The sequence below is a fragment of the Carlito syrichta genome, unplaced genomic scaffold, assembly GCF_000164805.1.
Source record: "Carlito syrichta isolate Samal-C Ts95f unplaced genomic scaffold, Tarsius_syrichta-2.0.1 Scaffold303295, whole genome shotgun sequence".
In the NCBI taxonomy this organism is placed as follows: Eukaryota; Metazoa; Chordata; class Mammalia; order Primates; family Tarsiidae; genus Carlito; species Carlito syrichta.
The window spans coordinates 36,924-54,112 of NW_007247391.1; the positions used below are offsets into that span (position 1 = coordinate 36,924).

At 39.9% G+C, this 17,189-nt stretch overlaps 1 protein-coding gene across 1 annotated transcript in view; it reads right to left on the reverse strand.

Moving 5' to 3' along the window:
* CLCA1 (chloride channel accessory 1) overlaps positions 1-17,189 on the reverse strand; it is a 37,014-nt gene that overhangs the window by 17,578 nt on the left and 2,247 nt on the right. Inside the window, exons 3-6 of the mRNA XM_008058319.1 lie at positions 13,159-13,299; positions 12,817-12,964; positions 8,235-8,340; positions 1,869-2,046 (exon numbers count right to left, since the gene is read on the reverse strand). Coding sequence (XP_008056510.1) covers positions 1,869-2,046; positions 8,235-8,340; positions 12,817-12,964; positions 13,159-13,299 — 573 coding nt within the window. The remainder of the gene's footprint in view (positions 1-1,868; positions 2,047-8,234; positions 8,341-12,816; positions 12,965-13,158; positions 13,300-17,189) is intronic.

Consider the following 17,189-nt stretch of genomic DNA (forward strand, 5'->3'; position numbering starts at 1 on the left):
TGTACCCTGTAGCAACTTCAGTAAGGCCCCTTTAACCTTGTAATGCACTTATTGGGCTGTAAATCTAAATCCTGTCTTTTTAAATATTGCTGCCTCAAGATTTAGCCCATTGTCTGACACATAATAAAAACTCAATATATGTTTGTTGTTTTTTGAATAACCTTAACCTCTTTGCAGCTCAGTTTTCTAATATACAAAATGGTGATAGTTACTATGTATATATACGCAGAATATACGCAGTAGGGTTAATGCTAACACAGACAATAAACCATAGTACCCTTTCCTTTCTTATATTTTATAACACTTGCTAGTGTTTATATCCCTGGCATTTGGGAGATTTCTTAAAAGGCATATATACAAAGAAGAAATACAAAATCCTCTCCGTGACTTTCCATTATTGTTATTCAGGTAAAATTCCTAAATATCTGAGATTATAGTAATTTAGCAAGTAATCATTCGTTACACAACACTTATTTTTCTCTTTATTTGCATTTTTCAAGTCAACTGTTTTGGTAGTGTTTCCATATTATTGGTATGGATACTTTTAAGAAAAGAAACCTAAAAAACTTGTGGAAACCAAAGGCAGAGGTTTCCAAACCTGGCCATGTATCCAATTTAACTTTGTGGTTAATTTAAAATATGTAATCTGGATCCCCTCCTGGAGGTTTCTGAATAGGTCTGGGACTGGACTGCAAAGCCAGATTCAAGGATGATGGCCCTGGTGAAGCATGGTGCCACTAATTTTTTAAAACTTATCCCATAAGAGTATTGACAGACTCTTGCAAGTCATTTCACCCTCCCTTACAAAAGGAAAACATAATTTTATGTTAGAAGCTGGACGATAAGAGGGACTCTTCACTAAAGTCAGTTAACTGATGACTTTAATCTTGTTTTGTGTAAATTTGCTGTTCTATATATTTGGCATTAGTATGGATAACTGGTGAAATTCACTTTATGACCAGTTGGTCATTTTACAAAAATGTTCTCCTTGCTTGTAGAGAAAACTTTTTAAAGCTATTAAAACTATATACAAACTCCTTAAGGTAACCCACATTCTTTAAAAGAAAAAAATTACAGTTAAAAACCAAAAACAAATACATAGGCTGAAAAAGAACTCTCTGAGGCTGGGCATGGTGGTTCATGCCTGTAATCTCAGCACTTTGGGAAGTGGAAGTGCCTGAGTCCATGGGTTTAAGACCAACCTCAGCAACTTGGTGAGACCTCGTCTCTACAATGAATCAGAAAATTAGCTGGGCATGGTGGCACGTGTCTGTAGTTCCAGTTACTTGCAAGGCTGAGGCTGAAGAATCTCCTGACTACAGCATGTCGAGGCCGCAACGGCTGTGAGTGTGCCACTGCACTCCAGCCTGGGTGACAGAGTGAGACTCTAATGCAAAAATAAATAAATAAATAAAACAAAAGAAAGAAAAGAAAAGAACTCTCAGGAGAGATCTTTTCTTTTCAATCAAGAGCTATCGATCATGTCCTTACTAACTAATAGAAAGAATTGTCTAATCTAAGTAAATTTCTTACTTAGGCAAGAATTTTTGTACTGGTATGTCTTTAAGTATATTTGAAGTAATTCTAAGCACTTAAACTAAAAACTAATGGGAGGGACACTTGACTGTCCCATAGTCTCCTGAAACTCCATATGGGAGTCTGAGGATGGAGAGGAAAGAATGGATATGAGGATGGTAAAGAGAAAATAGGACTTTCTCTGATTTTGTTCTCTTCTCTTATAGAGAATCGGCTGCTCACTGATCGTTTTCCTTAAAATTTGATTTTTCCTTGAAGCACCTTGAGCAAAAGTCTCACTAAATTCTTAAAAGTCTAGGAAAATAATAAAAAAAAAAGAACAAGGTACTTACAGAGTCAATACGTTGTGCAAACATTATGGAAGCCTTCGTAGTCTGCTGGCCTTGGGGTATGAACTCACAATCCTCTTCGAAGAGTCCTGTTAATTTATTGGGTCTGCACGGTTTGGTGAGACAGCTGCCTCCCTGACACTTAGTTACTACATTTTTACCAACAATATCTGCAGAACATCTGAAAATATATGAAAGTTGGATGTTCAGGTGATGTCTTCATTTCAAAGGGTCAGACTCTGTGCTCAGTTTCTGACAGGTTGCCTTTCTATGGCTTCCTTTCGGCCCAAGAAACAAGTACATTTCCTGACATAATATAATTATTAAATTGTCCTCAGGGTTATTTCTGTCTGCCAGAAAGTATCAGAGGGGCTTCCAAAATTGTATCAGAATCTATTTCTATGTAGCGGAAGCCAAGGTGTGGTGGCTCATGTCTGTAATCCCAGCACCTTGGGAGACAGAGACAAGAAGATTGCCTGAGCCCAGGGGTTCAAGGCCAACCTGGGCAACCTTGGCAAGACCTCGTCTTTACAAGTTGAAAAATTAGCTGGGCGCAGTGGCATGCACCTGTTGTTCCAGCTACTTGGGAGGCTGAGGAGGAAGAATTGCCTGAGTACAGCAGGTGAAGGCTGCGGTAGCTGTGAGCTTGCCACTGCACTCCAACCTGGGCAACAGAATGAGACTCTGACTCAAAAAATAAATAAATAAATACTGAATTTATTTCTATGCAGTACAAAAGCCAAGCTTGCCTTAATGGCTGCTGTCACTATCTACAAGAATCAAAGACCTTAGGCACCCCCTAATCGATTCCACCTCATTCCTGGAAACTCAGGACACTTCTGTTTCCCCCACAAGATTTACTGACATTTCCTGTTTGTTTTTCTAATCAGTTGATTTCATACAGCTTTTGTATAGTTCTTGTATGTTCATGGGTAAATAAATATTGCTATATATTCTGTACTGACAAGTTTTACTGATATTGCAGATAGAATGCTTTTCCTCTACATCTTATTTACTTGTTTTCTTACATGTATAAACTTAAGAAACTTAAATTTGGAAAAAAGCAAAAAGAATAAAGAAGAATAGAAGAAAATCATGTCTCAGCATCAGAAATGAACTACTGTTAACTTGTTGAGGCATTTCCTTCACATTCTATGTATCAGCATAACATTGCATATATAGCTTTGTTGACTGCTCTTAAAAACTCAGTATATTAGTCTATTTAAAATTTTAATATATAATTTAATATTCTTTAAAAATATTATCTTAATAATTTCCTATGTTTTGATACTATCTATGGATTTAGTCTAATTCATTTAATTTAGTTTTCCCTCCTAATTTGTCAGTACTACAAATAAAACGATGAATAAACAAAATTTCACATACAATTTTGACTATATTTCCAGATTTGCCTGGTGATTTATTTCCAGAGTAAATTACTAGGCCCCAAATTTGAACATTTTAAAGGCTGTTAATACAAGCTGTTCTATCATTTATTTACAATGGATTTTTAAACATGAAACCACTGGGTCAAGAAACTTTAAAAAAATTATGTGTCATCCAGACTGTTTTCCAAAAATGTTGCATCAACTTATGCTTCCAATAACTGTATGTACCAGATTTTATCCCACTGATAGTAATTTAGTAGGTAACAAATGAATCTCATCTGTGTTGAATTTGCATTTCTTTGATTACTAGTAAGTATGAACATTTTTATATGTTATTGGCCATCTTAATTTCTTCTTTTGTAAATTATTTATTATTCTTCTTTCTATATTTTTTCTATTAGGGTGTTATTGTTTTACTGATTTTTCAAAAGTTCTTTATATGCTAACAAAACTAAGCTCCTAAAAGCTTTTTTAAATTTTTGCAAATAACTTTTTGTTTTTTCTTTTTATTTGGTTTAGTGTAACAAAATTTTTCATTTATATGTAACCACATTTATCATTCTTTTAGTTATTTTTTCCAATTCTTGAATTCATAGAAAGACTTTGCCACATAGGAATTCTATATTTATTAATATTCTTCTAGTTTTCACTATGATTTTGTTTTTGTACTTAACAAGCCTATTTAATTGGAAAAGAGGCTATTTTCCCCTACATATTAAAAATTGTCTGATATCTCAAGAAATCTTACCTTTCTCTACAGATTTGTTATTCAATCTATATTAAGCAGTAAATTACCATATATGGGTGTTAGTCCATATTGTTTTAATTAATGTAGTTTTATAGTATATTTAAAATTCGATAAATAAAAGTCCCCTTTATTTTTTTCAAAAATAATCTTAGCTACTATCTACTAAATAAACTCTTGAATTTTAAAAATAAGATATCCCACTACACAATCCTTCTAAAGACTTTAAAAAAAAAAAAAGATAAGTTGAGAGATTTTCCATTCATGGAAGATGTAAATTCAACCAAAACTAATATACAGATGTTATGAGTACATCCATTTTACCTTATTTTTTAATTATATTTTTAAACTGGTTATCGCTAATACATGGAAACCCAATTTGAATATTTATTTTTTATTGACTTCCCTTGTCAATTGTTTTGCTTGTTTCTTTTCAGTTTTTTTTTTTTTTAAATTTCAATAGCTGTAGGGGTACAAGTAGTTTTTGGTTACATGGAGGAATAGTATAGTGGTGGAGTGATCTAGGCTTTGAATGTACCCATCAACCAACTAGTGCACATTGTACCTGTTAGGTAATTTTTAATTTGTCACTCTCCACATCTGAGTTTTCAATGATTCCCTTGTCAGTTTTAGGTTCCGTGTATTCCCTTGTGTTTTTTAAGGGGACCACATACAAGGACTGGCAATTCAGTTTGCAAACTCATCCTAGAAACAGTGCTCCATACCTCACTGCTGAATATCACTACGGTCCCCTTTGAAGTACTCCCCTTGGGAAGCTATGCATCGATGTCAGCACCTAGTTCACCTGTCAAAGCAATTTTGGAACTCTTTTTCTGAAATGGAGACCATTCCAAGAAAGTTGGAGTTTGAATTAGAACAACGAGCAAACATTAAACTTCTTGTTAGGACAACACCCTTGGGTCCCCTCCTTCTCTGGAAGATATTCTGTTCTCTCAATAAATCCTGCTTTCTAAACAAAAACAAAAACAAAAAACTTCTTGTTAAACTTGGCAAGAATAGAAATGAAATCAGGGCTATGTTTGTCCAAGTTTATGGGGATAATGTCATGAAGAAAATGACAGTGTACAAATGGATTAAACATATTCCTTGGGGCAGAGAAAGCACCCCTGATGAAGAGAGGTCAGACCAGTCAGTAATGAGCAGAACTGACAAAAACATTGCAAAAATATTCATCGAATTGTACATCAAAATCGTCAGCTGACTGTGAGAAGCATAGCAGGACACATAAACATAGAGAAACAGGAAAATCTTGCCAGGCACGGTGGCTGACACCTATTAACCCAGCACTGTGGGAGGCTGAGATGAGAGGACTGCCTGAGCCCAGCGGTTCGAGACCAGCCTGGGCAACTTGGCAAGACCTCATCTCTACAATAAATAAAAAAATTAGCTGGGTATGGTGGCGCGTACCTGTAGTTCCAGCTACTTGGAAGGTTGAGGTGGAAAGATCACCTGAGCCTAGTAGGTTGAGGCTGCGGTGGCTGTGAGCGTGCCGCTGCATTCCAGCCTGGGTGACAGAGTGAGTCTCCAACTCAAAAAAAAAGAAAAGAAAAGAAAGAAAGAAAGAAATAGGAAATTCTTAACTGAACATCTTGTCATGAGAAAGGTGTGTGCAAAAATGGTCCTGAAGGAGCTCTTGCATCATAACAATGTACCAGCTCACACAGCACTGTCTGTGAGGGAGTTTTTAGCTAGTAAAGAAATCACTGTATTGGAATACCCTCCCAACTCACCTGATCTGGCACCCAATTACTCTTTTCTTTACCCGAAGATAAAGGAAATAATGAAAAGAAGACATTTAGTGACATTCAGGACATCAAGAGTAATACAACAATGGCTCTGATGGCCATTCCGGAAAAAGAGTTCCCAAACTGCTTTCATGGGTGGACTAGACACTGGAGTCAGTGCCTAACTTCCCAAAGTGAGTACTTCGAAGGTGACCACAGTGATATTCAGCAATGAGGTGTGTAGCACTTTTTCTAGGATGGGTTCATCCTTGTGTCATCTGCATGAAAGCCACTTCCTCTCTTCCTTTCTAGTCACCTTTCTTTTCACCTCCCCAGTTCCGTTGCACTGGTTACAACTTCCTAAACAAGGTTTGATAGTTGTGATAATGGTGGTCATCCTTATCTTATTCCTGGAAATGTCTCTAGTGTTTCCCTGTTAAGATTATGCAGACTGTTGGCTGTCAACAGACATTCTGTATCATATTAAGGAAATAACCTTCTGTTGTGGACAGTGCTATCTTTTCTGTGATTGCTTCCAGGTTTTAAAAATAATTTAAAGATTTGGAAGATAAGGATCAATACATATCATTAATATATTATAACTTTTTAAGAGGACATGATAATCATGTCTTATCTGCACAAGGAAAAACATGCTGTGCATATAGATAATTCCAGAATACCTCTGGAAAGGAATATGTACTAATCAGCCTTTCTCTCAAGGGACCAGACAGTATCTAACAGTCTGGAAGCTTAGAAAAAAAAAAAGCAGGAAAGGCAGTTGTCCAGTTTGGAATGACGCGTATGAAAGGTCAAACCACCATATGATCACATCAGAGATGTGGCCTTGAGCTGACCTTGACCTCGAGTTTATGTAGTGCAGAAGGTACAGGCTGAAGGAATCTGGTAAACTGTGCATGGTTCTGGGAGGCAGCAGTTCATCTGGTGTCTATTTATGCCTGAAGATATCCAACACTTAGGGAAGATAAAATGGAATTGACCAAGTGTACAGAGTTTGAACGTAATAAAGAAGGGGAAAAGTGGAGAGCAGGAATGCTCTTGTGGGAGAACTGGGAAACCAAGCCTGAGTTATGACCTAGTGAGCCCTCTTTTGAAACCATTGTCCCAAGTTAAGGATGTAAATGAACCAAAACTGAAGGTACCCCCTGAAAGGACCCTAAGGTAAGTAAGATTGGAAGCAAATGGAGAGGGTATTGTACCAACTTCTGATCTTTAGAAAGAGGTTGTTGTTTTTAAACTCAGGAATAAACGTGTGATTTTATCACATTTCTTTTGAAAGTCTATTGGAACAATCTACCATTTTATTACTTACTTGCTATCCTATGCTATACTAACTACTTACTTAGTATTACCATAGTTTGGATTTCTGGAAGACATACTACTTGGCCTTAGTGTGTTTGTTATTCTCTTAACTGCTAGATGTAATTTCTATCCCTTTATTTAAAATATTTGCCTCTATTTTTACAGGGAACTGAATCTACAGAATTTTTTTTTCACTCCATCTGTCGGGTTTTGTCTGAATTATGCTGACTCTTTAAAATAAGTGGGGAAGTTTCCCACCACTTATATTTTGTTTGTTTGTTTGTTTTGAGTTGGAGTCTCACTCATGTCGCCCAGGCTGGAGTTCAGTGGCACACTCTCGACCACCGTAGCCTCGACCTGCTGGGTTCAGATGATCCTTCAGCCTCAGCCTTCCAAGTAGCTGGAACTACAGATGCACGCCACCGCGCCCAGCTAATTGTGTGTGTGTGTGTGTGTGTGATTTATTGTAGAGCCGAGGTCTCACCAAGTTGCCCAGGCTAGTCTCATACCCCCAGACTCAGGCAATCCTCTCCCCTCAGCCTCCCAAAGTTCTGGGATTGCAGGTTGAACCACCGCGCCCGGCCCACTTATGTTTTCACTAAAGCAGTTTGCATACGCTGAAACTGCTGTTTGCAAGAATGTGCCCATAAAACCATGGCAGCCAAGAGCACTTTCCAAGTGTTGGGTTTGATTTCTACTGATGCCACATAGAGTTTAATTCACATTGGGAGGAATTTTTGTTATTTTAATAGTTGGGTTGTTTTTCAGATAAGTTCCACAATCCCTCCCAGGCCCATTCATACTGACAAAGTTCACACAGATATGATTCTGCCCTCAAGGCACTAAAGAGCTCCCTTTGCTCTTTTTGCATCACTGATTCTGGTACAGGATGATAGATACCTGAACAGAGCACCCCTAGGTTTATTATAGTTGGTAAACTTAATAAAAAAGGAAGTAACTTTCTAGCTGCAGAGTGGAGCATTTAATTAATTGAAGCACTTGTAAAGTCAACAAAAGTAGTTTTATGGAAAAATCTGAAAAAGAAGTCTCTAAAAAAGAATGATTAGAGACAGAAAAGACAGGAGACTGAGGTTTTTAAGGTAATAAATTCAAGAAAACATTGGTTGCAAATGAAAATATTTCAGGAAAAGTTAAATCAAAATATACATACTTGACTGCTTTGTTTTTTCCATTGGATAAGTAGAATTTCTGGTCTTTATTGTATTCATCAAATACTCCCCATCGTAGGTGAGCCCATTCATGGACAAACACCCTACCTGTGAAAAAATATTTTTAAACACCTGCTTACAATAAGAATGGCAAAATTACCTTCTTACTTTGGGAGAAAGCAATTTGTTGGAATGTATATTATACTTTGCTATGTTAAGTTTTGTTTTAAAGACTTGATTTTTTTTTAGTAGGAGTCTCACTCTGCTGCCCAGGCTGGAGTGCAGGGATGCCCTCACAACCACCGCAGCCTTGACCTGCTGGGCTCAGATAATCCTTCCACCTCAGCCTTCCTAGTAGCTGGAACCACAGGTGCATGCCATCACACCCAGCTAATTTTTGCTTTATTGCAGAGACGAAGTCTCACCAAGTTGCCCAGGCTGGTCTCGAACCCCTGGACTCAGGCAATCCTCTTGCCTCTGCCTCCCAAAGTGCTGAGATTACAGGTGGGAGCCACTGTACCCGGCCTAAAGACTTGACTTCTTAGAAAGGTCTAATATGACAGCTGTACATTTCAGTAAAATATAAATACTGACTTTGGCTCATCAAATGATAATCAGACACCTAGCGAGTGCCAGGGAGTTATTCGTACGAAGACAAAACAACTGCCCTGTCCTCACATAGCTCTTGGACTGGGGAGGACATGCACAATCAGGTAATCAAAATGCTTGGCAGTGTGGATGTCCTGACGGAGGCCAGCGAGGCTGCCATGGGGGCCAAGGCATCCCTAGAGCAAGCCAGGGCAGCATTCTCAGTAAGTCCTTCTCCCTCCTGGCTCCTGTCCCATCAGACCTCGAGGCCTGCCTCCGTAACTTCTGTCTTTTTGCTCAAATCCATGCTCCCCTTTCCAGTCTCATTGCCAGTTACTCCTGAGTTACTGTAATAGCCACTAGACTGGCCTCCATGCCTCCAGCCTTCTATGGCTGCCCTGCGGTGCTCAGGGTTAAGTCCAACTTCTCAACATGGTATACAAGGTCCCTGGTGATTCGGGCCTGCTGCCCGCTGCAGCTTTATTTCTTGCTGTTCTAGATCCATGTCCAAAACTCTGCAACCATCATGAATTCCTGAACTCCTATTACTTTTGAGGTCACATCAAGCTGTTGCTTATCTCTGTTCCTTTTCACATCTTTTGCCTCTGCTTAGAATATCCTTCCCCCATCTCTGTCTGAATGACACCTAATTCTTCTTTCTTTTTTTTTTCCAGTTGGAGTCTCACTCTATTGCCCAGGCTGGAGTGCAGTTGCACGCTCACAGCCACTGCAGCCTCCACCTGCTGAGCTAAGGTGATCCTTCCACTTCAGCCTTCCAAGGAGCTGGAACTACAGGTATGTGCCCCCGTGCCCCAATTTTTTTTTTTTTTTTTAATTTATTGTAGAGATGAGGTCTCACCAAGTTGCCCAGGCTGGTCTTGAACCCGTGGGCTCAAGCAATCCTTTCACCTTGGCCTCCCAAAGTGCTGGGATTATAGGCATGAGCCACTGCACCCAGTCTACCTAATTCTTCTTTCAAAATCAAGCTTCTATTCCCGAGAAGCCTCCAGGTCATCCTCAGACCAGGCGAAGTACCCTTCCTTCGCACCTTAATATCTCCTGTTAGGCACTTACCATGTGGAATCGTTATTGCTACTTGCTTGCCAGTCTTCCACACTAGATACTTTGTCTCCACGAGGTCAGGTGATATGACTCTTTCCTTGTCATATCTGGGCTCTTACTGTTTAGAACTGAACAGGCACTTGGCTGGGCACGGTGACTCAAGCCTGTAATCCCAGCACTTTGGGAGGCAGAGGCGAGAGGATTGCCCGAGACCAGGGTTCAAGACCAGCCTGGGCAACTTGGTGAGACCTCATCTCTATAGTAACTCAAAAAGTTAGCTGGGTGTGGTGGCACATGCCTGCAATTCCAGCTACTTAGAAGGCTGAGGTGGAAGGATTCCCTGAGCCCAGCAGGTCGATGCTGGGGTGGCCGTGAGCATGCTACCACACTCTAGCCAGGACGACAGAGTGAGACTCTGACACAAAACGAAACAAAACAACAGGCACTCAGTGACATTTGTTAAATTTGGATAAAATCTTAGTGACTCACATACAGCTCAGTTTTTCTGGAATGTAAATTCTAAGAAAAGATAGGCTAAATTTGGAGGGTTATGGGAGGGACAGCATATGGAAGAAACTTGAATAACCCACACAAAAGATTTGGACTTTATTCTGAAGGTGCTGGGAAACAACTGATGGTCTCTTAAAAGCAAACAAAGGCGCAGGAGTGGAGACACAATACAGAAAGCAGACATTGTCGAGGAATCACATTGTATGTGATTGTGATGGCTGGAGCAGGATCAGGAGTGGGGTGGGCAGGTAAGTGAATCAATTCAACACAGTTATTGAGTTGTACATTGGGAATTTTCTGTTCCCGTTATGGAGGTGAACTGGAGAACAACAAAGACCTTATTTATCATCTCTTTCTGATAAATAAGGTCTTTAAATGCTCTAGTGTGTTTGGGTGTGAGGTCTGGATAGGGTTCTTTTGTCTGCTTGTTTGTTTTCTCTGCCTTATCTGTTTAAATAAACAGAATCAAACTAGTTCTGAAAGATCCAAATCTTTTCTGAGATAAAGAAACCCAAGATTAGTTACTTAGTAACTGGTCACATATGATTATACTTGGAAAGTTTATTTTGTATGTACTCTACCGCTTGTTTATTTTAATATTTCCTTCAAAGATTGCTAGATATAGTTCATACAGAAATGGTAGAGTTTGCTGGGCACAGTGGCTCACGCCTATAATCCCAGCATTCTGGGAGGTAGAGACAAGAGGATTGCCTAAGCCCAGGGGTTCGAGACCAGCCTGGGCAACTTGATGAGACCTCATCTCTACAATAAATAAACAACAACAATAACAACAAAACTGGGCATGGTGGTGTGCACCTGTAGTTCTAGCTACTTGGAAGGCTGAGGTAGAAGTATTGCCTGAGCCCAGCAGATCAAGGCTGCGGTGGCCATGAGCATGCCACTGCACTCCAGTCTGGGTGACAGAATGAGACTCCAACTCAAAAAAAAAAAAAAAAGAAAGAAAGAAAGAAAAAGAAGTGAAATGGTAAAGTTTATTTTGTGATGGAAAATTGGCATTTCTCTTTGGTTACGAGTTTTGAGAGCTAATTGTAAAGATAATGGTCTGTGACTCAGTGTGATCCACAGACCAGCGATATCAAATCTGCTGTGAGCTTGTTAAAAATGCAGATTCTTGGTCAATGCCTTGCTAGACTCTGATGTAGCCATGTGTTCTTTGAGCTATGACTGTCACCACACTTCCTGGCTTTGGCCCCTTCCCCCACCTTGGGGAGGTGAATCGTCTGTCTCTCTCTCCCTCTCTCTCTCTCTCTCTCTAATTTACTTTTAAATAAACTATATTTTCTAATCAACTTCTGTGCAATTCTTTGCATCTTTCTTTTTCTTTTTCTTTCTTTCTTTTTTTTTTTTTTTTGAGTTGGAGTCTCATTCTGTCGTCCAGACTGGAGTGCAGTGGCCACTCCTGGCCACTGCAGCCTCGACCTGCTGGGCTCCGGCGATCCTTCCGCTTCAGCCTTCCAAGTAGCTGGAACTACAGGCGTGCGCTACCATGCCCGGCTGATTTTTTATTTATTGTAAAGATGAGGTCTTGCCAAGTTGCCCAGGCGGGTCTCGAACCCGCGGGCTCAGGCAATCCACTCACCTCAGCCTCCCAAAGGCGCGGGATTACAGGCTGAGCCACCGAACCCGGCTTCTTTGCATCTTTCATGCGACATCGGATCTCACCCCAGACACCCACACTCCCAGCGGGCCTGACCTAATATTCTGAAGGCCCCGCTGGGAGAGCGTGAGTCTAACATTTTTGGAAGTTCCACCGAGATCTGCCACTCTCTCACTGTCATACCCCTCTCCCACCGAGACCTGGCTCTCTCTCTCTCCTTCCAAAAGCCCTTAAATATGCCCATTTTGTGGCCTTTGAGGTCACACTTGCCTCTGAGTGTTGGCCCCCTTTCCAATCTGTGAAAGGTGAATAATAAACTTTATTTTTTTTTACTTTCAAAAAAATGCAGATTCTTGAGTCACATCCCACACTTACTAAATCAGAATCTGCATTATAACAAAATTCATTCATAATTGGAATGCACATTATTCTGAGAGCACTCTGCGTATGTCGCCATCTCGTGACTACCACGTGAATTGCACGCAGGAGACAGCTGAGTATACAGATCCACAGAAACCTATTCAGCTATTTTTCAGTTATAATACGATACTATAATACTTTTTACAAATTTTAAAATACCGTATTTTCACGTGGATGCAAAATAAAACATTAAATTTCTGGGCTAAAAGTGCTAGAACTTCTAAGTGAAATGCCTGTTCTATTTTAAATGAAAAAAGTTGTCTTCGTTTATTTATAATAGTTTATTTGCCTTACATGTGCTCACTCACAAAAATAGTGCAAGTGTTGGTCCAGTTTGAATCCAAAATAGTTAACCTTTGTGAGAACGATAGTAGCATTTTTCATACCTTGTGGTCCATATTGAGGCAACTTTTTTCCTGCTAAGAAGTCAGGGGTGAGGTGAATTCTGTCACCCTTTTCTCCACACTTTCCCATCTGCTCAGTGTAGGGTTCATCGTTACCTGGAGGATTTGGTTCTGCAACCAGAACGTCAGCCTGAGATGTAAGAAAAACTTTTTGCTGTCACAAAGTTTCAGCCAACAAATGACCTTATTCATACTGGAGTATTTTAAAACAATTCATTTGATTCTGCCACATTTCGATTTTTTAAAAGTTTGGGTTACAGAACAAAATTGAATTTGAAAGAAGAACTGAAAAAAAAAAAGAAAGAAGAACCTGATGTTTCTCACATTTTTGTAGGTCTCGAGTTTGGGTCTCACATAGTCAGGTTTTGTCATCCACTTTTCGGGAATCAAAATGGCAACATTTTTGAAATAAAATCGTTTTTCTGTAGCTTCAAACAGGTATGGAGATGCTTGGGTCACCATGTCCTGAAAAGAAAAAAAAAAAAAAAAAGCATACATAACAATGGACTAAAAATAGATTAAATTGCCAATCATTTTATTAATAATTTACATCTGTATTTAACATCTTCAAAAACTACTTATTCATCAAAATGGAAAGAGGACATGTGAAAATACCTTTTAGTAATCATAGCAAAACTTTTCGAGCATTTACCACACACGCTGCATCGCAGAGCAGTCATTAACAAAGCAGTCATTAACAGCAACAATGCAGACTCTAGAGGCACTCTTACCCTGGCTGTATCACTTATTGGGGTACATTAGGCAGTTTCTAATTCAGAGCCTCAAGTTTCTCCATTTATAAAATGCAACATTATAGTGACTAGCTGATAAGGTTGTGGTGAGAGACGAAGTCAAACATGTGATGTCCTGGGAACAATGCTTACTTCGCGTAAGTAAGAGCTCCTTAGAAGTCAGCTGCTAGAGTCATTTCACTGGATCTTTTGAGGCTCAATAAAGCTTTGAGGGTGAACTGAGAATTAGAGAGTATAATTCCTACAGCAAGTACTAGTGAAGAGAAAAAGGGAATAGGCTGTTTGATGCTAAATTAAACTAAACTAATTAAATGAAGCTAATTCAATACTAGAAGTTAGTACTTATTGTTTTGCGCAATATGGTACTAAGAGTTAGATATCAGAAAACGGCTTAATTATATATTTTCAAATTGCACTTAATTTTATGTCTCTAAAACAAAAGAGCTACTGTATTAAAAAGTATAAATGTCTCTGCAGATGCCTTGAGATGCAGAGACAAGAGATATGAGAGAGAGAGTGTTGAAAGATGTTGTTCCAGAAAAGGGGCATTGGGTCTGTTAGGACTGAAAACCACTGGTCTCAAGTATGAGACGGAGGTGAAAAGAGGGCTGAGGACAGGGGGCAGGTGGGGAGATGTCAGCTTTTAGAGGTGGGGAGAGGAGGAGCCAGTGGAAGAGCCCAGAAGGAGCAGAACACGCGTGGGAAGGAAATCAGGAGCCAGGGGCTTCATGTGTTGTAGGAAGGAGTGCACAGTCATCAGCATCCAGCACTGAGCTGAGCGTCCACTTAGTAAGAAGAGTGAGAGCTGATCGATAGATCTGGCAGCATGGGCCAGCCCTTCTAGAGGAATGGAGGAGACAAGAGAGAATTCAAGATAGTGGGAGGTGGGGAAATGTGGGTGGTGAATAGACAACAGGTCCAGCCATTTTCTTTAAATTAAAGGAGAATGAAGGAACGAGGCAGCAACTGGAGGAGGGCTTTGGGTCAAGGAAGTTTTGTTTGTTCGTTTTAATGGGGACTGTTGTAACCTGTTTCCATGCCCACAGGAAAAACTGATAATGCAAAAGAAAAAGGGAATAATGGTCAGGCGTGGTGGTTCACGTCTGTAATCCTAGCACTTTGGGAGGCCGAGGCGAGAGGATTGCCTGAGCCCCTAACTTGGAGATCAGCCTGGGCAATGTGGTGAGACCTCATCTCTACAATAAATCAAAAAATTAACTGGGCGAGGTGGCACATGTCTGTAGTCCCAGCTACTTGGGAGGCTGAGGTGGAAGGATTGCCTGAGCCCAGCAGGTCGAGGCTGTGGTGGCCGTGACCTGCCACTGCACTCCAGCCTGTGCAAGAGAGTGAGACTCCAACTCAAGAAAAAAGAAATAAAAAAGGGAGAGTTACGGGAGCAAAGTCCTTGTTGGGACCGACCAGAGTGACTAGACTCCGTTGTCTGGTGGGGTTGGCCTTGGGAGCAGAAACAGCTCATCATGTTATGGGAGAACAGTACTTGAGTATTGGTGCAGAGGTCCAGCCTGCTCTGACAATTCCTAATAGGATATACTTTGGGAATTTAGTTTATCTCTCTGAGTCTCAGTTTTCCCTTTCAAATAATGATACTGATGGTTGCCTTGCTAGTTTTTGAAAAAGTCTTAATGATTGCATTTTCCTCTTCCAAAAGACCCCGATTTTAAACAATCAATAGAAGAATTTAACATTGTGCCATTTTAAAAGTGAGAAAACCAAGTCAAGATTACCAAAACATAGAAAAGTAGTTGCAAAACTTCACGTTAGGGTATTATATTACAATTTGACTTGTGACATGTGAATCCCCCCGCCCACCAAAAGTGAATTTCCAGTGTCTCCCAGGAAGAATAATCAGCAGCATGAAATACCCTTGTCTTTCATGTTTTAATAGAAACAGTAATACGGGATCTTTGGCATCTGTTCTAGATTTTGAGGAGGGGACTTCATATCCTAATAGACACTTAAACTTCTCATGCTGAGAAAAGATTGGGGGTAACACAGGTTATAGGATGGACTAGAAATTCCTTAAGGACAGGGATAGTCTGTTTACCACTGGGATCCAGTATCTGATATCATTGAGATGCTTTCCAAATATTTGATGAGTGAATGAGCAAATGGATGATTAAAGTGGTTTTGGTAGATGGCAAACTGGTATTGCGGTGTCTAGACAGGCAGTGCCTGGGTACCTATGCATTGAGGAGACCCCAAAATAATCCTATTGTGTATTTTTGTGTGTGTCTGTGTGTGTGTGTGTGTGTGTGTGTGTGTGTGTGTGAGAAAGAGAGAGAGAGAGAAAGAGAGAGAGAGAGAGAGACTCTCCCTTCCTCATCTCGTGAAGTGTACTCCCATAGCTTCTGTAATTAACACTGGCAAGAGTGAAGTGGATGGAATTGGTGCAGTATCATCAACTGGTCAGTCTTGTAGGTGGGGAATGTTGAGGACTGTCCTGCTAAAGCAGGCATTTAAAACGCTAACTCAGAAGCTTCTGTCTCCACAGGGGCACCACAGGCACTCTGTTGGAGCAGAGCGAAGCTAGCTGGGAAAGGTAGCCCAGCCCACAGTGAGATCCCTCAACTCTGCAGAACTGGAACATCAAATAAGGAGGAATTCGCTTTTATTAACTACTCAGCATTATATTAGCTTAACTCTTCAAGTGTTCTTGTTGCAGAGAAGGAAATGGTGGAAGCCTATCTCACACCCACCTCCTCTAGGATTTATACTAGAAAGTTAATTTAATAATTGTGATAACTACAAATCTTAGTAGGCAAACCTCCAAAGAGAGTGAGGTAGAAGCACTGGAAAGCTCTAAGCGCCATCTACTACAAGTTGCCACTGTCATTAGAGAAAAGCGTCTGTGTTCTCCTTCTGGCATGTTCCTGAACCCTAAAGTCCAGCCAGAGATGGAAATACACTGCTTACATTGTTGCTGATGCTACTTCCAAATTTAGAGAAGACCAAAAACTCATGCAAGTGTTGGGAGCCAACATCTATAGCTACATGGCTGAGGCCTGTAAAGGCCCATCTGGAAGATCGCCTCTGACATAGGATATCAGTTATACCTATAATATTGGCGTGTGATTAGTGACCAGTGTGCATACATGGCAGTAAAACTTATAAATAAATCTCTATACACCTGATGGAAAGTTGCATAGCAGAATTATTTTTCTCTGTCTTTCTAAGTTTTACTTCTTTCTAGATATTTTTTAACTTCTATTTCCTGGTAGACTGGTTAGTTAGCTCTTGTTCCCAAAGGCAGTTTCTCCTAGGATTAAGATTAGAAACTAAGTTACCATAATAGTTTTATTGCCCTGCCTCTAGTCAGGCTGCACGTTTTTTCTAGTTTTGTTACATGCCGAAACTCTGTTTGCTTCAGCCCGTGGTCATCATCATGGTAACCATGCAGCCCATTATCCAAGAGTGTGACAGCTACTATTTGATTTTTAGAATAGACTTGTTTGAATAAAACATACATTTAAGACGATGCAATTTCTATCGAAAAGATTTAAACAGTAATAAGCATTCATAGAAAACTTTTAAGTTTTGTTTAAGCTTTTAAGTTTCCCTTTCTTCAGATTATGACTTTAGTTC